The 23,836-nt window shown below is 34.9% G+C and overlaps 1 protein-coding gene across 2 annotated transcripts in view; it reads left to right on the forward strand.

Moving 5' to 3' along the window:
- The first annotated feature begins 9,074 nt into the window (after positions 1 to 9,074).
- The window catches only part of Slc25a46 (solute carrier family 25 member 46), a 31,009-nt gene continuing 16,247 nt past the window's right edge, over positions 9,075 to 23,836 (forward strand). The window contains exons 1-5 of one of the 2 annotated variants that reach the window (XM_047556470.1): positions 9,075 to 9,478; positions 11,992 to 12,034; positions 13,376 to 13,433; positions 15,432 to 15,509; positions 17,634 to 17,734. In XM_047556470.1, the coding sequence (XP_047412426.1) occupies positions 9,196 to 9,478; positions 11,992 to 12,034; positions 13,376 to 13,433; positions 15,432 to 15,509; positions 17,634 to 17,734 (563 nt within the window). In that variant the 5' untranslated portion in view covers positions 9,075 to 9,195. The remainder of the gene's footprint in view (positions 9,479 to 11,991; positions 12,035 to 13,375; positions 13,434 to 15,431; positions 15,510 to 17,633; positions 17,735 to 23,836) is intronic. The other variant, XM_047556471.1, reaches the window with a different exon arrangement.

Genomic DNA, 23,836 nt, shown 5'->3' on the forward strand with positions numbered 1-23,836 from the left:
CTTTGGATTGCACAGCAGGGAGTGAGGAGAGGGTAGTGTGCTGGGGATGGGAAGGATGGTAGAATGAGAGAATATATGGTAATAATTTACCAAATATACATGTATGATTATACTATTGGTGTGATTCAGCACCATGTACAGTCAGAGGAATAAGTAATTCTCCATTTGTGTGCAATGTGTCAAAATGCATTCTACTGCCATGTATATGTATAACCAATTAGAACAAGTTAAAAATAAATTAAAAAAATAATAATAATAAAGTGTGAGAAAGCAGTGGGAGATACTCTTCAATTTTCATGAAAGATAGTAAAATAAAGACGTGCCTTTATTATGAGGGAAAGCATTCAGTTCAATCCTGAACTTACTCTCTATTCACTTATGTGATAGATTTCAACAAATAGAAATTTATTATTTTTTATGGGAACACTTAGGGCATATGCAGCCCTCAGCAAATAAAATTTTTGAAGGAAACATTTCATAGAATATTATAAAACCTAAACTCTTATGATTAATATAAAAAATTTATGTGACTACATTTCAGATCCCAAAGTGACCATGTGTGGTAAGTGTGTGTGTGTGTGTGTGTGTGTGTGTGTGTGTTTGCATGTTTTAGAACAATAAGGTAAAGAATGAAATAGTTTTAAAGTTCATTTAGAATAGGAAATGGCATATTTGACAACAAAGTTATGAAACAGAATCAAGGGTAGGATGGTTTGACTTACTACACATTAAAACTTACTGTGATACCTTTGCCCACCACCCAGTATTAGGGGTTAGTGGGGATTGGCCCCAGGGACTCAAGCATGCTAGACAAGCTCTGTACCACTGAGCTATATCCCCAGCCCTGTTTAATCAATTGTGAGATGGGGTCTCATTTCATTGCCCAGGTTGGCTTTGAACATTTGATCAAATGCCTCAGGCTTCCAATAGGTGTGCAGCAGTACACCTGACTATGTGAAAATCTTTTAAGTTTTATATTATTGGTAGAATAAAACATAATACAGAAAAATACATAAAAAATGTGTGATAATGTTGCCATTTTAATTAAATACAAAAAATGGTGGATTTTGTGCACAATTTTGAAAAAAATTAAACACTATCTCAAACCATAAGAATAAATTTCAGAGACTAAACTTAAAATAAAAAATAATAATGTTAAGATAATCTTGGTATAACCCTAGAGTCAAGATATTTAGACAACATGAAACCTGTTAAGACTGAAGAAAAACCAAAAATACTTAAACAAACTTTATAAGAAAAATAAAGCAATTGTAGTCATTCCTATCCCTTCTCCCTTTAATCAGTTAACCACAGTGAAGTTTTAAAAACTCAAATCTGGCCAGGTGCGGTGGCACATGCCTGTAATCCCAGTGGCTCAGGAGGCCAAGACAGGAGGATTTTGAGTTCAAAGCCAGCCTCAGCAATGTTGAAGCACTAAGCAACTCAGTGAGACCCTTTCTCTAAATAAAATACAAAATAGGTCTGGGGGTGTAGCTCAGTGGTCCAGTGTACCTGAGTTCAATCCCTGGTACCAAAACAAAAACAAAACCTTCATATCTGTTACTTGTGTTCCAAATTTTAAAATTCTGAAATGGTCGTTAATTAACAATTAGAAAAATATGACAATATCATCCTAACCTCTTAATATAGCCACCACCTGATTAACTGGTTTTGCTCTGCAGTTTGTTTTGAACATTTCTCATACCAATTTGAGTTTCCTCAACATACAACTTTATAATGCTCTTCTTTTGTCTGATATTATACTTGCCTCTCAACTCTCAACTGCTGTCACACACTCATATGCACACTACCCCATGCACTAGAGAAATCTATATATCTTGAGTCTTCTATATCAAGACTCAAGCATTGGATATTTGTTCTCACTGTGGCTGCACAGCCTCCATTGTGCTTCCATGTTCCAGGTACCTCTTCCTGGAGCCCAAGGTGAAAGGGAAGTGTTTATGTGAGAGTTCTTTCTCATGGTGATTACAAGAAGCCCAAGAGGGCAAGACAACTGAGCAAAGACTCTGCTTGGGTCACATCTATTAATATCCATTTGCCAAAGAATGAGACTTGACCAAGCCCCAAGTCAAAGGGGGGAAGTACACCTTGCCCACCCTGCCCATAAATCATAAGTCCACAGGACAAGGGGCTGATGTAAAATATACTACTCTAGAGGGGTAGAAGATTGAGTTTAGTAATTTAGTCCACTAAAAATCTTAACATAAATTAGTATAGTCTATGAAATTAAAAAGATTAAACTTGTCAGTGGAAAAAAATGTATACCCAATTCACAACCTAAAATATTCTTGGTTACATTCATTCATCGTGTGTATGTGTGTGCCATTAAGAATTTAGATATTGAATGTGTTTTTCCCCTAACTTTCCTAACAATGTAGTCAGGATCAAATTTACCATAATGAATTGTTACATTATATAATTTACACACACACACACACACACACACACACACACACAACATACACACATCAGCTAGATTGCTTAAAAATATTTTCTAATTTTCCCATTTCAACTTATTTTAGAAATAAAATATTTTAAATATGATTAAATTCTATTTTCAAAAAATAATGTACCGTTGCATCACAATACCTAAAACTGCAACTTGTACATACATAGTCCTGCCTAATGAATGTTGCTGGGTGAACTCCTGAGTAAAAGTGTATGATTTTTACCTTGTCCTGTGAGCTGAATTCATTCAGTGTCAGAATTTGGTAAAATGTTAACGTAAATGAATGCCCTATTTATTCTATACTTTTGTTTGTCAGGACCATGACATTCTGTGCTAACTCTTGAAATTGTTCAAATAAGCTGCTGTTCTTTATTTGTATTTTAACTTGCATCTGACTAGTCTTGGCTAGTCTGAATCATGACTAGACTTTCAAAAATATTTATTAAGCTATTTTGGGATAAGTATTTCTATTTGTCTTTGTTTTTGTGTTTATAACAAAATATTTGAGGATAGGAACTTTATAAAGAATATATCTGAGTCTACATAAGTAATAAAGAATTTTGGAGCCTGAAAGTCAAAGAGTGGGCAGCCACAGCTGTTTGGCCTTTGATAAGGGCTCCCTTGGCTACATCACACCAAGGCAAAGGGCATCAGGTTAGGAATGCACACGAGAGGGGAGATCACAGGGAGAACTAGGAAGCAAGAGGTCTTCAAAGGCCAGGCTTGCAGAACAACTCACTCTTGCAGGATTTAACTGGGTTTTTTTTTTTTTTTTTTCAGATGGTATCATCTCCAATGATCTAACCACCTTTCACTACACTCCATCTCTTGAGAGTTCCCCACTTCTCTATCATACTAAGTGACATAAGCCAATCTCCAAAAAATCAAAGGCCAAATGTTTCTCTGATAAGTGGATGCATATACATAACGGGGGTAAGGGAAGAATGGAGGAAGGTTGAATGGTGTAGAGGGAAATGAGGGGAGATGAGGGAAGGGGAAGAAGGGAAGGAAAGATGGTAGAAAGAAAGAAACATCATTACCCTATGTACATGTATGATTACCCGTAGGGTGTAACCGTACATTGTGTACAACCAGAGAAATGAAGAGTTGTACTCCATTTATGTACAGTGAATACAGATGCGTTCTGCTGTCATGTGTAACTAAACAGAACAATTAAAAAAAGAGTTCCCCACGTCTCATCACTGCCAACTTAAGAAACAATAAACATAAACACATAAACTTTTGAGGGACACACTCAAATCAAATCCATAGCATGCTATCATGACTATTTTCAAAGAAAATTAATTCATCAAATTTATTCACTAAGGAAAAATGTAAGAAACTTCATCTGTATCATTCTGTTAATAGTTAAGTAGATTTTTTCCTATTTATTTTGGTGCCTATAAATATTCTCTATTCACTGATCATTATATAATGTTTTAATAGTGTGGTGCTTTTAGAATATGAACAAAAATGGTTTGATAATCCTCTCCTCAAAAGATGGTGTCAAATCCTCCTTCGCTTACTGTAGGTTTGGAGTTAGTGACTCTTCCAAGGAATAGAAGGGCACAGAGGACATCATGCTTCTTCCTTCTTTCTGGGAATCACTTGCTCTGGAAGAAGTCCCTCATTATGTCACAAGGACATGCAGGATGCTTTATGAAGAGCTTCAAGTGGTAAAAAATTGAAACCTCCTAAGAATCAGCTAGAAATGGAGGCATTATTTCCACAACTGAGTGAGGTGTCCTGGAAGGGGATCCTCCAGCTCCAATCAAACCCAACCAAGATTAAAATGATTCTATCCAGAGTCGAAGTCTTAACTGTAACCTCATAAGAGACCTGAGTCAGAAGCACCCAACTAAGTCACTCTCAAATTCTTGATTTAGAGAAACTATGAGATAACAAATGCTTTCAGCTGCTCAATTTGTTATGGGAGTAATTTGTTATGCTGCAGTAGACAAAAAAATCACACTATTATTCTCAAATAATGTATGTGACCATTTTTAAAATGCATACTTTAATTCCTATGTTATGAATCTCTCAAATGATTTTGAAGGTATAAACCTTGGATCATTTCAGCATTATTGTTCGAAAATATTTTGAGGAAATAGAGGATGAGAGAACTTTGATAAAGTTCTAGAGGCTGCTGATTAAAAGGTACAGAGTAATCCAATAAAGTAATTTTTTGCTGTGTCTGTTTATAAACGTGTATGGAACATTGCTGAAGTGAACCAAACAACTCCCATTTTGCTTTCTGACCCCATTTTGTGAAACTTATAAAAAACATGTTGTTTGCTGTGATAGATCAAAACAAAATGTGTGTGTAGTGTTAAGTAAAGTGACGAGCGGTGACGCACATAGTGACTATGCAGTCACTGAGAAAAACATTTGGCAGTTTGTTTACACCAAATTTGCATTAGTTTTAATGGTAAAACTGGTAAAAAATATTTACTAGATGAATTTGCAGAATCCAGGACTTGAAAAACAAATTAGGTAATGTGTGAACTTGTTTTGATGTGACTATATAAACTGTAGACTGATCAGGAGCGAGCGGGCACTACTCCACCGACAGAGTCTGTCACTATGTCCCACTGACAAGTGACAAGATAGTGCTCCCCAGCTCGAGGCCCCTGGTTGCTGCATGCTGTTACTCCGATGACTGATTGCCGTTTGCTGTGAACCGAGCATCAATAAAACCTCATCTGAGGACCAACAACCGGCTACGCGAGTGTTATCTTATTCCTACCCAGTTCCCAATCCAGTACAGGCCGCAAGTGTTACGACGTGCTCGTGACAAAACGAGTCTGCTCTATTAAATTCTTTTTTACTAAAATAATTATTATTATTCTTGGAAAAAAGTCTAAGCTTTTTTTTTAGAGCAATTAGAAAATGCAAGCGAAGTCAGGCTCAGTGGTGCACACCTGTAATCCCAGCGACTCAGGAGGCTGAGACAGGAGGATGGTGAGTTCAAAGGAGCTTTAGCAAAAGAGAGGCACTAAGCAACTCAATGAGACCCTGTCTCTAAATAAAAAAATACAAAATAGGGTTGGGGATGTGGCTCAGTAGTTAAGGGCCCCGGAGATTGATCTCCGGTACCAAAAAAAAAAAAAAAAGAAAGAAAAGAAAACACAAGTAAAAAGATAAAAATGTGCTAACCCACACGCAGACACAATATAATCTTGTCAATTTGGTACATATTAGGTATATCTTTACAAATGTTATTAAAATGTAAGATCATACTCTAGATATTTTCAATTTAACAGAAGTTTTTTCATGTCACTGAATATTCATCCCTAATGTAGTCTTTAAAACACTGATTCATGTTGCCTTCAACATCCTAGATCAAGTTAACACTATCTTTTGCCTCAGCAGTTTGCTGTAGCCTACTAAATACAGAGGATTTCACCCTTGCCCCATACAGAAGCCAGGTTGATCCTTCTAATATATCAATAAGGTCATATCACTCCTTCACTCTGAAGAAAAACCTAAATGTAGTCCATCACTTCCATCCTGCCTTGTGAGATCTGGCTTCTAGCTTCCTTTCAGCTCTCGTTTCCTCTTGGTTTTATTGGCTATCTAGCTTGTTATCAGGGTCATGTGCTTAACTCTATTGAAAAAACATTTCTCCCAGATATTCATTCACACATGTCGTCGTCTCACTTCATTCAGGTGGTGGCTCATACCGTAATCCCATTGGCTCTGGAGGCTGAGGCAGTAGGATCACAAGTTCAAAGACAGCCTCAGCAATTTAGCAAGGCCCTAAGAAACTTAGTAAAATCCTGTCTCAAAATAAAATTTAAAAGAAAAAAAGGTCTGGGGGTGTGGTTCAGTGATTAAAAAGCCCCTGAGTATTCAATCCCTGGTACCAAAAAAAAAAAAAAAAAAAAAAGTTTATTTCTTCAGAAAGGACTTTCTTATTCTAAAAATGCTAATCTCAAAAAATGACCTTGGCTATTACTCAGTTTTCAAAAAATAAAATTGTGCCATTATCTGACACTGTATTTTATATATATATATATATATATATATACATATACATATATACATATATATATATTTGCTTCATTATTTACCACAATCATAATATATTTTTTAATGTGCTAGTTTTCTCCCTAAACGGTCACTTCTAACAATGTAGGGACTTTGGCTTATTTATCACTCTATCACTGTTGCTTAAAATAGTATCTGGTGCAAGATAGGTGCTCAATAAATTTATTTTAATTAAAAGGTCATGCAGATACAGCATTTAATAATATATTGAGTTACTTTACACTTAGATCCCTATACATTTTTTCTATTTTGGGCAAGTATAACACAAACCACAAACATTTGTATTAAACATACCATAAACACATATTAGGAACAAAATTGTTTGTTTCCTAAGATTTAGGAGTCCAAAGATATGATCTTATTTTTGTATTTGATATGAGTTGCCAAACTTCTCTCCATCAATAACTTGTTGCATTTTTATATTTCTCCTCAAACCAACTAGACACTTCCTTCTTACCTGGCACAATATAGCTTTCCCCTTTTAAAAAGATTGTCCATTGAAATAGGTGAAAGATGATTGCTATTTAAATTTCTTTTTTCATTACTAATGGCGTAATTTTCAAATGAATATTATCCACTTGCAATTGTTATTTTTTAATAAAAATCGGCCTCTTCATGTCCTTTGACCATATTTTTACTGATTTACTTTTTTTCACTGGTAAATACTCTGTACATTGACAATAAGGATATATTGTACATTGATAATAAGGATCTATTGTTTAAACCATGTTAAAATGTCATTTTTCAAGTTTGTAATTTGACTTTCGATTTGGATACTGTTTTCCTTTTTTCATTTACTGAAGAGAAATTTAAATTTCATAAAAATTAATTATACTCGTCCGGATTCCTTTGTTTTTAAATTGCTATCAGTCTTAGAAAGTTTTCAATCCACTCCGTAAAAATATTCACTCTGTAAAAATATTTTATTCCAGTATTTAATTTAAAAAGAAAAAACAGAGAAATATACCATTACAGAATGGAATTTGAAAGTGGGAACAGCTTTCACTACTTTTTAAAAGTTTCTTCCTTAACTGGCTACCCAGATACTCTCCTTTTTTGGGTGGGTATACCGGGGATTGAACTCAGGCCTCTCATCCACTGAGCCATATCCCCAACTCTATTTTGTATTTTATTTTGAGACAGGGTCTCACTGAGTTGCTTGGTGCCTCGCTTTTGCTGCGGCTGTCTTTGAACTCTTGATCCTCCTGCCCCAGACTACTGAGCCCTTGTGATTACAGACGTGAGCCACTGCGCCCGGCCAGATGGTCTCCTTTTAATAATTCATCTTTTCTCTTCTGAGGCCGTTGAGGATGTGAAATTGTTAGACGACACCATTTTCATATTAAAAACACAAACACACACGCACACATGCAGAGCTTAGATACTTCTGCTTCTCCTTTAACAAAACAGTTAATTTAGGACCTGAGACAATCCCATCCTTGAGCCAATCATTCCTAAGGAACAGAGAAAGACTTTTTATTGTTGTATCTAGTAAATAATTTGATTATTAGTTATCCAGTTACTTGGTACTAATACTTGAGTAATACTGAATACACTTAAAAGAGACTCAAAACCTTTGCCCAAGTCATAACACGACCTAATTTAAGAATGTCAATTCACTCAAAATGAAGTTGATTATCCCTTTAATAAAGATCGAGAACAGTACGTCAGGGTTCTCTTCTGAAAGCCCTTGGAATTCTAAGCGTCCAGCGGGGAAGAAGAGACACAGGAAGAACCCATGCAAGACTCGGTCAGACCTAGGGAGAGTCACTCTGCCCCAAGAGCCTATGGAGCTCATGAAAACAGGTAGTAGGGGGCTGCACACAAGTCTCCCTTGTTCAGCCAGGGTGGTCCGGATTTTGAATGATATCGCTGGGATTTAAATACCCTGGGTGATTTAAGCGCATAAGGAAAACTGTTTACAGTTGCTCTGCGGCCTTAGAAAAGTAAAATATTTAATTCCTAAATCCGGAGGGAGGTTCGTTTTAGTGTGTGAGGGGAAAGGAGGCGTGGGGGTCGGGGGCCGAGGTGTTCTTCCTCGACTTTCACTTGAACTTTTTCTACTGCTTGTTCTGGGGGTCCAAAGATATATATTTGTTTCACCGGGGGAACCCAAATCTTGCAACTCTTTTTTTCTTTTCTTTCTTTCTTTTTTTTTTTCAAAGCCATAGAAGCGGTAGACAAAGCTGGTTGGAACTCACTAACCCCTCACAGTTTTAACCTAAACTAGCTCCCTCGGGACAGGCGAGGGACCAGCAGTGTGAGAAACACCTCGGGGGAGGCGCTTGTGAGGCACTGCTGGCCAACAGCTCAGCGGTTAGCTCTGTGCGAGCGCACTCTGCCCCCTCGAAGAAACATCTCCGGCCTCCCATCCAGGACTCATCTTTTTGGTAGGGCGTTTAACTCCACATTTTCCCGCCTCCTCCCAAACGACAAATTTAAGGGTTGGCTCTAGGTTACTTCCGTGTTTCCCTAGCAACCAAGCGATTAAAGGTGGCCGGAAGAACCATGATCACGTGCTCCAAGAACTTCCGTGTTCCTGTCGTGACTTCCGCTTGTCAGAATACCCCCAGTTACGGCGGCTGCCGGGGAGGGGGAATTGTGCGGCCCTAGGTCGCGGTTTCCCCAGTGGTCGTGGCCTCCGGGCGGGCTCGTTTCATCCAGCCCCTGCTGCGATGCATCCGCGGCGCCCGGATGGATTCGATGGCTTGGGCTACCGGGGTGGTGCCCGGGACGAGCAGGGTTTTGGTGGCGCTTTCCCCGCCAGGTCCTTCAGCTCCGGGTCGGACCTGGGCCACTGGGTGACTACTCCCCCAGACATCCCCGGCAGCCGCAACCTGCACTGGGGAGAGAAAAGCCCGCCCTATGGTGTGCCCTCCGCCTCCACTCCGCACGAGGGCCCCGCGGAGGAACCCTTTCCCGGCGGCGGCGGTGCCGGCTTGCAGGCGCAAAGCACTGGTGAGGGGCGTCGGGCCGGAGGCCCGGGTGGGTGGATGGGTTGGCCAAGCCGCGCGAGAGGCCCTCGGACCCCGGAAACTGCGCGGAGGCTCCCGCCCTGGTCCCTTCTCGGCCTATCGCGCTGCACACCCTCTGCCCTCTTTTCGTCCTCTGTTCCTGAAATGGGCCTCCATTCCTTTAACGCAAACGTATTCTCCGGGATCACCTCCAAAAAAGACATCTGCCTTAGCTATAGGGTGCATAGTAGAAAATTTTAGGGATTGTGCCGTGTTACAACCAATGACCAGAATCAAGAAAGAAAGAAATTTGGTTATTTATTGTTACTTAATTCACTTTGGTAGCTTTATTTTTTTCTTGATCTAATTAGTGGCTTTAATTGTAGCTTTGTGTTCTGCAAAGACGCTTTTCACTGTTGTCAGATTAGGGTTCAAGGATAGCTCTGTCACTCATAAACTGGACTCTTTTTAAAAGATCTGTAAGGTTTCGTTTTTCTCATCTGTACGACTTGTAGAATACCTGATAGGGTTTTTTGTTTTGTTTTGTTTTGTTTTTTAAACAAGTTTTGAGATGAACTGCATGACACCTAGCAGGTTATGGAACACTTAGTAGTTAATACAGTATTCATTTTTTCTTCCTTTACTCTTTTAAGCATAGGAGATGTATTTGTTTTTCAGATTCCTAATCTAGAAATTTTTCTTCTGGTAATTTTCCTTTTTTCTGCTTTCTTTCTCTTGGTGTAAAAATTCCACTTAAGAGTTAGAAACCCTGATGAAATCACACTGTAGGACTTTGGAATCAAAATACATTTATTCTTTGCAGGAAGTAGCAAGACAGGCATTTTTGACTGCAACACTCCATGATCTGTATATTTTCAACATCCATTTTATTCATAAAATGTAAATTGCTTTCTTATTCCATTCACCTGGAATTATTAGGGTAATAGATTAATTATATTGTCACATATTAAATATATTCTGCACATCAGCCTTACATTCATTTCCTTAACTTTTATTTGTGTTAACTGGAAAAAAAAACTTGAATGATTAATAAGACATTGAGAATGTGATGAAAGATCAGTGACTTATCTAGTGACATAAAATTAGCTTTTTGACTCTTACTGAATTTTCTTTCAAATGTGTCCTGCTCATTCTATAAGAATACTGCAAAACTTTTGTAAGTTATGAATTAAACAATTCAAAATCTGTATATGATTGCTACACAGTTATCTTCTTAAGTAGTAAAGTTTGTTTGTTTATTTTCCTAAGTCATGTCTTGATGGCTAAAATGAGGAGGAGCTTGTTAACAAAGCCAGGGGTTTATTTTGCAGCTGTTAAGTGGCAGGTAAGTGTAATTTTAGGAGGATAACCATCTGAAAAACTTAGTTATCAGCAGGTTTATACCTTCCTAACCCCTTCCAGAAAATGTGAGTGGCATTTTCTCTTAATATTTGAGGATGGTCAATATGCCTCAAAAGGTTAGAAGCTGAACGGAGGAAATCAGCCTTAACATGGCAAAAGAAGTTTTTTGTTTTAGCTTCCAGGGTGATGCAGCTTCCTCAGTATTGGGGTTGCTTGGCCTTCTCACTGTAAGGGAATAGTGGCAGCATTGCTTCATTTGAAAGAGCAGAGTTTAGGAAAGGAAGAAAATTACTGTTTGTGAATATTGTATTATAGCTGATACTAAATATCAGGTCCTCTGGGTTTGTGATAATTCACCTTTATAAATTTGGTGTTCTTTAGCTGAATTTTTTTTTCTTTTGACATATACATAGTAATGTTTCCAACTGTGAACTTTTACAGTAACATTACAGAAATGCCATTAGAAATAGCACATATGTATACTCACTAATCTATCACAGAGAATGAATTAAAGTTACTCTCAAACTAAAATTTGAGGTTACAGGAGAAGAAAGCTGTATTTGTCCATTTTGGTGACCTAAGTTCTCTTTTAGATTGGTAATTTTGAGATGCTTTGCTTGAAAATACTGGCATAACAAGGTTCTCTACATCAGTAACAGTGAATAACTAGTTTCACAGCTTGAGAAGTCAAGTTGTTTGTGTATGAGGACCATCTGAATGATTTTTTAGTTGGTTGCAGTCAGAAGTTGAAACTGGTAGTCCTTAGGTTCTATCTACGTGCAATTTGACTTGCTCCAAACAATGTTTAAAACTTTTTCAAAGAGTTGTCAGGGTAAATACTTAAAATTTGGAAGATTTTTCTGAAATTGAAACTGTCTTTTTGGAAAAAAATCACAACTCAGAAACTCTGGACCCTCAGTTCCATGTGGCAACAATCATGTGGAGCTCAAGAACAATTGCACTGTTAAGAGGTCTACACCTTGCAACTTGCCACAAGTGCCAGCAATTCTTCACTTACTCAGTGTACCTCCCTGACTCCTCTCAGTATTTGAGTTTGAATAAATGAATAACATGTTAATACAAGAAAAATATTTTTGTTGTTTTTGTAGTAAATCTAAATATTGGTTATGAGTAATCTTATTCTTTTTATTTTAGAACAGTTGAATAGATTTGCTGGATTTGGTATTGGACTTGCAAGGTAATCTTTTATCTAAAGATCATATAAGTTTTTATTTAGAGTTTCTCTGTTAATTTATAATATTAAATGATTAGTATTTCTTGAGGTTTCTCTTTGTAGCAGCAGATTAAATCTTCAGTAATATTTTGTAGAAATAAATTATTTAAAATCTATAACTTGATTTTTTTCCAGTAAGTATAGAAACTAGTCATTCAGCTTTATAAATACAAAATAATTATCTAATGAATATTTTAACAATTTTCATGGATCTATAAAAAGAATAGAATCAAATGTAAACTAATTTCCCACCTGATCAATAAAAGTAATTGTGTATTAAACTTTTTAATCTAAATATTTGAATGCTATCAAGGTATTTAGTAGCATACATCGTTAAGTTTTCTCTGTGCTCAGCATTTGGGGATTAGCTTTACATTTTATTTCTAATAATCATTTTATTTACGGAAATTATCATTCTTAATCATTGTGATTTTTAGTGAATACCAGTTTCATAAATACTGGATTTGCATTAGGCTTACATTTCTTGCCAAAATGACTTTCATCATTAAAGACATTTTAACCAAGAAAAAATACCTTATTGAATAATTGAACCTAAAGATGTTAATGTCAGTTCAGATAAAATCTGTTTTTCATTCTGCTAGTTTTCAGCCTTACTCTTTCTACTTAAAGCTTTAGTTCATTTAAAATAGTATTAATCTACGTGCAGATATGTGTATATGAGTGCATGTATGTATATGTCAGTTTTAGAGCTTAAGCCCACAGGTACAATTAGTGAATATTTTCAAAAGGAATATTTATACACAAAATAGCAATTAAAATGGTCATTAAAATATTACAAATTAAATGCCAACTACATTAAAATCAAAATTTTAGAATGAGATTCATGAAGAGCAGATGACTCTGCTCATAGAAACTTTGTTCATAATACATTTTCTGAAAGAAATTGAAATTAAACAGTAAGGCATTTCCCATGTCAATCATAAGGAAATCTGTTTTCATCTTCATACTAAAGATTTAATATCATAAATTGTTTCCCTTATTTACCACTTTGCAGATCTGGTTTTTTATTCATTATATTGAATTTTGTTATTGATACAATCATTTACAAGTGTATCTAGATACTTCTTTAAATCCTTTCAATTTATTTTAAGAATCAAGAACATAAAATAATGTATGATCCTTGATCCTGAAGGCAAATAACTTCAGATGTGTGTGTGTGTGTGTGTGTGTGTATATATATATATATATATATATATATATATATATGCATATACACACCTAAAAGTATGTGTAAATAACATTTGTCTTTATATAAACCCATATGCATAAGTTATTTTTATGTAGTCTCTTTACAGAAAATGTACTGGCCCATCCTTGCATTGTTCTGCGCCGCCAATGTCAGGTAAATGTGATTTCCATGACCTACTGAGACAATTCTAATTCTGATACAGAGTGCAGAATTCAGATAAATGACATGAAATCATGTAATCATTATTCTGTGTGAAATGTTCCAAAATCTGTGAAATAATAGTTCTTGAATGTTTTTTTCAAAACCTCTTTTTTAAAGTCTTAAAAATTATAAAATTGAGAATCCTAAAGAACTTTGGTTTATGTGGGTTATATTTGGGTCAATATTTATCATTTCAAAAATTAAATCTGGGAGAATTTCACTATAATTCATCAAAGTAAATTTATTAAATAGTAACATAAATGACATTTATGAAAAGTAACTGTGTTTTTAAAAATGTGTTTAATATTGGGCATAATAGGAGTTTATGGTTTTTCATATCTTGTCCCACAATCAGTTGCAATATGTTATGTTTTAAAAGAAATGAGAAAGTCCAACATTGTGCACAAATATAGTTAAAAAACAGAGGGGCATTTTATATCCTGTTCAGATAATTCTGGATGTTCTTTGAAGTTAAATCTAAACTCATCAAGTCGTAGTTTCTTAAGAGGTTTTTGCACTGTGAAATCTAAAATCACATAAACTTTATATAGTATGCTACATTAAAAGATAATTCATTGATTTATACTGCTTCTTGAGTGGTTAATTTTACCTATGCATGATTCCATATCATAAACCATTTTTTATTTGAAAAACATTGAATCACTCTGTTTTATATGCCTTGTAAATGTTAGAATATTTGATTATACAATATTAAAAAGTCAGCTTTTTTAAAAGTACTATCAGAAATTCTTCACTTATTATATGCTTTCATTTGTGGATATGGGTTTCCCAAAAATCTGATTTCTACTTGAAAACCTTATTGAAAACAAATACTGTCAATTGGGCTTTTTAAATCAATAAGCTCACTTTATTCATTTTCAAGAACATATTTGTGCCAAATGGAATAACTACAGTCTGTCAATGAATTTTTCCAGTAAAAATGCTCTTCCATGCAAAAAGTGGCTAGATCATTTTGCAGTTCTATCATGTTAGTGCTTTCCCTCATGACAGCTATCTTACTTTTTTAATAATACAGTATATTAATTGGAAGCACATGTATTCAGAATCAAGATTTCATAAAATTAATCTTATTTTTTACTGTTTCATCTAGAATGTTCTTAAGATTGCTTTTTCCTTCCTTTGAGTATGTGGGGTGAAGAATCTAACAATTACAAAAATGTAATTTGATGCTCCTGCCTTGATTCATGCTAAAAAGCTTGTAGTTTTATTCATCAAAGCTTTTGCACCATTAGTGAAAATATCAATGCAGTGGAAAATGCAAATCATTAAGAAAATAATTTTGGACTAGTTGATCCTCTTATAGGGTAATGGGGGCCTCAAGGATAAGTGGCTCACTCTACAGCAGATGCTAGAATCATGTAACTTCTCTACAAAATATTTTCCCCATATTTGTTTACTGTTATAGTTTAAAACATTATAAATCATTACAAATTTAATGTTTATGCTCAACACTGAGAAGTATGTATAAAGAAATAACCACTTAACTAACAATACTGTATATCCCAAACAGTATATTTCTGACATATGTATTTTACATTGTATAATATTACATTGTGATCCTAGTGTATGTTGTTTTGACCCCTTTACCTGATTTCATAGTTTACCCATTGAATGCCACCTATAGTTTGAAAAATGCTTGCATAATGTAATTCTAGTGTTTCTAAGGAAACGAGTATCAACCAAAACCCCCTTTTATATAGTCTACCTTACTGTGTTCCTATTCATTTGTCCTCATACTGTATTTATATAATCATAGATATTGTTCTTTTAATAGGTTATTTAAAGTACATTCAAAAGTGATTTTGCTTTTTTTAATTTATGGTAACTTTAGAATTTAACTTTGTATATGGTGCAACTCTGTATTTTTCATGGCCTTGTTATTTCTTGACAAAATGATAACAGAAAAAAAAAGTACTATCTTTTTTACAGGTTAATTACCATGCACGGCATTATCATCTCACTCCATTTACAATCATCAACATTATGTACAGCTTCAATAAAACTCAGGTGAGAATTAGTGTATGGACACTTTATATATGAGTTATTTGTTCTTGGTAATCATTAAAGTAAGAATAATTTTTTTAACATGGTTAATGAAAGTATCTTAATTCTTGTAGTAAAACTAACATAACTTAGTAGTGGAATCTTTTTGAATCTTTGAAAATTTCACTTAATTAACTCAGAAATACAAAGAGCTTACCAGCAGATAAGATAATGTCTGCCATCAAGAGGCTTATAATTTAGTCATGGAGACAAACACATAAACAGAAGATTGTGGTACAGAAAGATGCAATATTAAAGCCAAGCATGGTGGCACACACCTACTTGGGAGGCTTAGGCAAAAGGATCATAAGTTTGAGGCCAGCCTCAGCAACTTAGCAAGACTTTGCCTAAAAATAAAGACTGGGGTGGTAGCTCAGTGGTAAAGTACTTACCTAGCATGGGTGAGGTCCTAGGTTCCATCCTTAGCACCACAAAAAAACAAAGTTTAAATTCTTAAAAAAACAAAAAAGGTCTGAGCATGTAGCTCAGTGATAGAACACATCTGGGTCAATCTCCAGTACCTCCAAAAACAACCAACCAACAATGCCTCGAATACATCTACTAAATGCAAATAGATATATTAGAGGTATAAAATAATATCAGAACATAAAAGAGAGGTACCTTATCAAAACTGGGATTAAACATAGGAGATGGTTTGGAAAACCTTTGGGGAAAGTTTAGTGACATATTGTCTTATTGATGTATTGTCAATAAGTCTACTTCTTAATGTGGAGGATAAAGAAAAGATTTTATAAATAGTTGTGCAAAGGAATGGTTGTAATATTTGGGAATGAATTTAATGCAAAACAATGTGAGTTTAGAACAGAGATCAGAGTAAGATGAAAAAGTGGATATAGAAGTAGATAGGATCCAACTCATAAAAGGCCTTCTGTGATGAGGTACTTGATCACAAAAGCTGCAGGAATACCACTGAAGATGTTTTATCAGTATCCAGAATATTTTGAACAAGGTTGGGTTGTTGGTATTATCCATCAAAATTTAAAATGTTCATGTTCTTGTACTTAATAATTTCATTTCTGGGAACTTCAATTTCATATATAAGTGTGTATGTTTATGTACAGAAAATGTATGTGTAAGGATGTCATTTTAGCATTTGCACATGGTAAGATTTGAAGGTTTTAAATGACAGTTAATAGGGTACCAGCAAATTAATAATGTTTATCTGGTGAATCACCATCTAACCTTTAAAATAAAAAAGTAGCTCTGGACTGATAGGAATGATCGCTGGGTTATTTTTTGTTTCAAGATAGTTCTACCTATTAAAAATGAACAAAATTAAAACAGTTCTATATTTGTACATACTCATGAAGATATAGTTGAATATGCATGAATAATCTCTGGAAGATAAATAATAAACTGCTGCTCAGGCACTGGGATGAAAAGGAAACAAACTTTTCTCCTGCCATCGCTTCTTTTTAATTTTGCTGTGTCTATAATAACATATAGATAAATAAATAAATAAATATCACTGGTGGCATTGTAAAAAGGGGCAAGACTAGAAACAGTGAAACCGTTGTAATGTAGTCAAACTCATTTAAGTAATGGTATAAGGATGGTGAAAAGAGCATGAATTTGTAAGAGCAGAATTTGTAGAACTTGGCTAATTAGATAAAAGAGTGAGGTGAGTGTTATCTGGATAATTTTTGAACACTAGGATAATGAAGCTGCCATCTAAGGAAGATGAGAAATACCACAGATAAAGAATCAGAGTGGTTTAAATGGATATGATCCAGTTTGTAGTTTTATAAATTTTGAGGTACCTATGAGCCATCCAAAGGGTAGGACTAGTAGCAACTTGAATATGTAGATATTAGAGATATTTAATCAGTTAACTGATCATGATCAGTATTTAATTAGTTGGAGTGTTCATAGATCACATAACAAACATTAAAATAATGTTTGAAATTATGTTTGAATGATGGAAATTAAATTCTAGTTCTCTAATATTTCTAGTAGAATAATATCTATTTAGAAAATGTCAATATTTTATTCAGTATTAAATTTTTTAAAGACTGTGTTTCATATTTAAGCATTAACAGAAATAACAATAAATTTTGTTCATTTTAGGGACCAAGAGCCCTATGGAAAGGAATGGGAAGTACATTTATCGTACAGGGAGTCACACTTGGAGCAGAAGGCATAATTAGTGAATTTACACCTTTGCCAAGGTACCTTTTTCAGCATTTTCTCAACATTAGTTTCATATTAAATTTTAATGAAATCTAGAAACTTCTAAAAGTACCTTGAATCTGAAAACTTATGTGAAGTAGTTGAGAGTCAGATAATAATATTGTATTATTAATCATATCTTGTTCAATTAATTTGTCATAAAAAAGTTCTTGTTCTAATATCTATTAAGATATATCTTCCAGCTCTTTCTGCTATGTATCAGCAATTAACTGCCAACTAAGGGACAATATAAGTATGAAAGCAATCCCCATTCTTTAAGTAACAAGTTTAGTTAGAGTACATTGTGTGATTCATGCTGTAATTAAACAATCCCCTTTCAGAGACTCAGGGATACCTTCCCTGGAGTAACTGGCAAGGATTTCAAAAAATAACTGAAATCTTATATAGATCTTGAATTTTGAATAAGAGTTGACTTGACAGAAAAGGAGGTAATTCCAAGAAAAGGTGACCACGTGCCCAGAGCTATAGAAGTTAGACATATAGACAATAGAAGAAAGTGACTTGTGCTTGAAGTACTGAGTGTGTCTGGGGTGGAATATTAAGAAAGGAAACTGTGGTGCTAGATTAAAGTATGATTATATCTTTGTAATGTTTTATTCTCTTATGTGATTGGGAATCTTAAGAATTTATTTTTTAATATGTAGGTGTTTTGATAAAGGATATTTTCAAGTGGTAGTGTAAAAAAATATTGACTAAAGCAGAGAAACTTGTGCAGAGCAATTTTAATAATCTAGGCCAGACTGAGTTGGTTCTGAACTGTGGAACAGAACAGAAAGCAATGAGTTAGATGGACATTTCTGAAGTTTAATTGATGATAATGTTAGGTTGGAATGGGAGTATGGGAGATTAAATCATCAGCAGTCACAAAGATGTCTATATTGTCGATGTTAACCAAGATGAGAAATTCATGAAAAATAAGCTGGAGTGGAGAAGAAGAAATGGAATTTAACTTTGAATAAACAAAATTTGATATTCTTTCAAAACATCTGGGGAACATTTCTAATAGGTGGTTGCCTGTGGATGAGAATTGTACAGAAAATTTGAAGATATAACTCCAAGTGTGTGGCATAAAATAGCATTTGAAACATTAAATGGATGTGGCTCACCTGGGGTGAATTAGGGTGCAGTGCACCTCAATTGACTAAATGACATGACCAAAGAGAGAATCCTAAGCAACTTATCTATGTATATATGCATGCTATGCTCGTGTGTGGTTGTATGTGATGGGAGAGATGAGGAGTAAAGAAATTAGGGAAATTGCTGAATCTCTTTATTTATTTGTTTAATTTGTTTTGTAGTTGTAGATGAATAACATGCCCTTACTTTATTTTCTTATGTTTGTATGTGATACTAAGGATCAAACCCAGTGCCTCATACATTTTAGGCAAGTGCTCTGCTACTGAGCCACCCCACAGCTCCCTTGGTCTATGAAATAGGTTCCAGGGTTACTTGGTGAAAGAAAGATAAGCATTGGAGTCATGGTAAAAAAGTATGAGAATAATAATGTACAGTTGAATACTCACAGTAATGGGTAATCAGGGAATCTTACAAAGAATATATGAAAATAATATTAATAGATCACATTGAAAATCATGAGCTTTTTAGGTGTGCTATTTGGCACGACTCTGTGATGTTCTGTATGAAAAAACTACATCAGACCATCAGCATTAAAGTTTTTGAGTGGCTCATCAATCCAAAGTTAGTCCTTAGGTTACATTTTTTGGATTGTCAAGAACGTAAGGCAATTTAACATATAACCACTGATATATCACAGACTTGGGATTTAATCTTTGTAGGAAAGGAAATAAAAGAAACTGATATCAAGCTTTTTTCCAATGTGATTACTTTCAAAGGACATCATAATCGTGAAGTTCTTTAATACAGCTTTGCTAACAGGCTAGAGACAAAACAAAGATAAGAAAGGTAGAAACATTTGGCCACCTAAAGTTTTCTTATCTCATACTTAAAAGACTGAATGTCTGCTCTTAACTAACCATATCCACCTTAATTGCTTTTTATATCACAGGATGAGTTCAGAAGTATGTACTTGTAGTCAAATATTCTTGAAGTTCTCTCAGAGACACAAAATTCTATAAAAATTTAACAAAACACATGAAGTTCAGCTTGGTAATAGTAGAAAAATCAGTCCTTGCAATCTGAAATATATTGGTTCAGGTCCTGGCAACCTCACATTTTACTTCTAAAACCTTAGGCAAGTACTGCTGCTTCTCTAAAGCAGAGGTGAAAAGTCTTGTTGACTTCAGGTTAAAGAGAAGGAAAAAAAGAATTCAGGTAAATGAGAGAAGACTCATGTGACTGGAGGCCAGAGGGCAAGGTGGGAGTGGTGTGTGAGAGAATACTGCTGAAGTAGGTGGGAGCCAGAACATGTATGGCTTCATAGGTGACCTAAAGAATACTGAAGAGTTTTAAGCAAGGTCAGTGACTTCAGGTTTATGTTTTCAAAGAATTATTTTAGCTGTAGACGAAAAGATTGTAGAAGGAACAAAGTGAATAAAAGGAGACATTTTAGTATGCTATAACAATAATCAGAGTAAGAAATTGTATTATGTAGGACCAACGTGGTATTTTTTGAGATGGAGGTAAGTGGACAGTTTTGAAAGTTACTCAGGTAAAATTGATGGACCTTGGTGGTTGAGGAATGGTTGATGGAAAGAAGGCAGTATTAGGATATCTTACAGAATTTTGGCTTGTGTAACCAACTGGATGTCAAATAAAGCCATTTTCTGAAGTGTGTAAAACATTTTTTTATTTCTCCTCCTCCTCACTTCTTCCCATCTCTCACCCTTGCCCCCTTCTCCTCCTTACAGGCTTGACCTTTCTTGGGGGAAAGCAGGGTTGTAACAAAAACAGGCAGCAAAGCAATAACTTAGAGCAATTAATGGAAGTTATCACATGAGAAGGATGAGCTATGAGGTCTCCTAGACTGGGGTTTCTTAAATGCACATGGTTATTAGATGGAACAGATGTCACAGTATAGATTCACCAGTTTTTAGGGTTTCTTTTTCTTTCTTTTTTTTTTACAATGAAGTATTATTCAGCCATAAAGAAGAATAAAATTATGGCATTTGCAGGTAAATGGATGGAGTTGGAGAATATCATGCTAAGTGAAATAAACCAATCCCAAAACACCAAAGGCTGAATGATTTCTCTGATAAGTGGATGAGAATACATAATGGGAGCAGGGGGAGAAGGTAAGGGAAGAATGGAGGAAGAATAGATTGTGTAGAGGAAAATGAGGGGTGGGGAGGGGGCAGAGGAAGAAAAGATAGTAGAATGAGACGAGCATCATTACCCTAGGTACATGTGTGATTACACAAACAGTGTAACTTCATGTACAACCAGAGAAATGAAAGTCGTACCCCATTTGTGTACAATGAATCAAAATGAAAAATTAAAAAAAAAAAAAAAAACGAAAGGGAACTGTAGACACAGAAACAGGTCATATGGAGAAGGTCATGAAAAGCTAAGCTTTTAGTTCCTCAATAGCGTTACTGTTTTAAAGATAATTAACCTATGATCCTCATCTGTGATCTCTCTCTCTACTACCAAATCCCTCTCAATCCTTCTGGAACCTTCCCCTAGTTGGAATGAATAGTTAGGCTATATAATAGTTGTTCTGCCCCAAAGGATCATTCATTTATTTACATTTGGTTTTTCTCTTATCATTAACATGAGGTGGGGGAGCTCCTGTAACCACGTTTACCTGTGTAGTTCAGTTTCTCACAAAATACAAGTCAAACTCAAACTTAGTTTTGATTCATCTCACATTTGTGGTCGCAAACGTAAACATCTTGTAGTTTTCTCCCAATGATCCTTCTGAATTCACTTTTTAAATATCTGCTGATTTAAACACGATGAAGTCTTCCTTAAACTCAGTTGATTCTTTCTGATTAATGGTTCTCAAGTATGGAACACTAAGAGTTTAAATCTGAAAGAAAAATTTAAATATGATTTTGCTCAAGTTTATTTCATTTTCAGGTCCTTTATCATATCCAGGTAGAATTTTCAGTAGGCAGTGTTATCGAGGCTGGCATTTAGAGGTGGACTGAAGGTAAATAAATTTGGGAGACTTTGAAGGCATAATCTTGGGGAGAGCACCTAGTACAACAAGCAGAGTAAGAAAAACTGAGGTCATGAGCCTAGGAACTCCAGTTCTGGGCTAAGGAAAGATAATCCTTTAAAGAAAAAAAGGAATAGATTCCAAAAGATTTAAGGACAAAGGACCATGTGTACCTCTTCGCTACTGAAATGTCATATAAGGCACAGACTTGAAAACAACCATTGGATTTAGTGACATGTAGGTTATTAGGTACCTTGAGAAGAACTACCTTTTAGGATAACAGGGTAGAAACTAATTTGGAATGGGGTAAAAGTGAGTGTGAAGTTAGGACAAGGAATTAACAAATTTAGAAAGTTAAACTGTGAGGAGGAGAGATGAAAAGAGATAATTGGAAGATGGGATTTGGATTGAGTTGAAGAAAGATTTTATTTTTTGAAGAGAACAGATATTTCACCATGTAAAAATTAAAATCTACTTAGATATTAGTTATTTCAGAATTCTCTTTTGTGTATTAATTATACATAGGGATGTATATATTTTACTCTGTCAAATAGAAAACTAATTTTGAGAAAAGTAAGTAGTCTAATAAATTTTTATTTTGATGCTCATTTGCATGGGTGATTTTTGTGTGAAAATAGTAAATTAACATATACATTTTGTAATAATGAAATAAAAAAGGCTTAATTAGATGTTTTTTGCTTACCCTGCCTGACACATTTAAATATGCTAATTTAAATTTCTAGATCATTAAGTTTTACCTATTTTATAAACTAATAGGAAACATAAAAAGAGTCTCAGCTTTTTTTATCTATCCTAAGAATTTTCAGTAATAATTACATTGTATTTAAAAGAAATAGTCTAGTCTTTACAGAGACACATGTCACAGAGCTGTCTGTCCACAGTGTTGGAGTTTCATGTAAAATCAATGCCATAGTAAATAACCTGTGTTGATACTTTCTCAGGCCATGGTAACAGTAATAGCATCAAGATGGTTTATAGAGCAAGAAACATATTTTGTTTTGTAATCATCAGTAATTATCAGTAAGTTGAGAGACCTAATCCATGTTTTATATTTTGTAACTTAATCACTGATTATCATTTCAGCCATAATTCCTGTGATTTTCAGGGCAAATAAATATCTTTGTGTTAATTTGATCAGAGTTTAACCCAGAAGGTTTCTCTGGGTTCTTAGAAATTAGTGTTGGTTGTCTTATTGTCTAAAAGTCTGCAGACATTTTAGTCTCAGAAAATTGTAGAAAAGTGTAATACTCTCATACTGTAATTGTGCTGTTTGTTTTTAGAGCACTTACCCTAGTGACTTTAATATTCTTTGCCTTTTCAATATGTTTATTCCTTTATCTCCATATATTTTTTTTATTCATCCATTTCAAATAGAAGGCATTTTTCTAGGTTCTTGATGGCCATGGTAGAATGGTACAGTTCCTTGTAGCAGCAAGTCTCACCTTATTCTATACTTCCTTTCTCATTATTCCCCTCTCCCCTGTATTTTTCTTTTCTTCCCTTTTATATCCCCTCTGACTTTTTTATTTCTGTTATCTTATTTACCTTCTTACTTATTCTCTGTGGTTTCTCTTCTTTTTGACTTCTGGTAGAACTTTCACCCATTTTCCCCTTTTGTGTCTATTCTCATTCAGCTTACCTTTCTTTGCTTTCTCCCCATCCTACCCACTCCCCAGCCCCAGTTTCCAAAGGTAACCAGAATAGCAGGAAGCACATAGTCTTAGATACTGGTTTCAGACCTGGCATATGACCAATCTCTTGTGATAGTGTCCACTAATTTTTCTAATCAGTAAAATACATGAAACCATATCTGCTTACCTCACTGGATTCCTCCTATATGAAGTGAGATGAGAGGAAGTTGAGGCAAATAGTGCAGACTCATGTCATAGACACCAGGGTTTAGAACCTAGTGCTATACTAACTAGTTGGCAAGTTATAAACCCTTTCTGATTCTGTTTCCTCATATATTCAATGTGAA

The sequence above is a fragment of the Sciurus carolinensis genome, chromosome 6 (assembly GCF_902686445.1).
Source record: "Sciurus carolinensis chromosome 6, mSciCar1.2, whole genome shotgun sequence".
Classification (NCBI taxonomy): domain Eukaryota; kingdom Metazoa; phylum Chordata; class Mammalia; order Rodentia; family Sciuridae; genus Sciurus; species Sciurus carolinensis.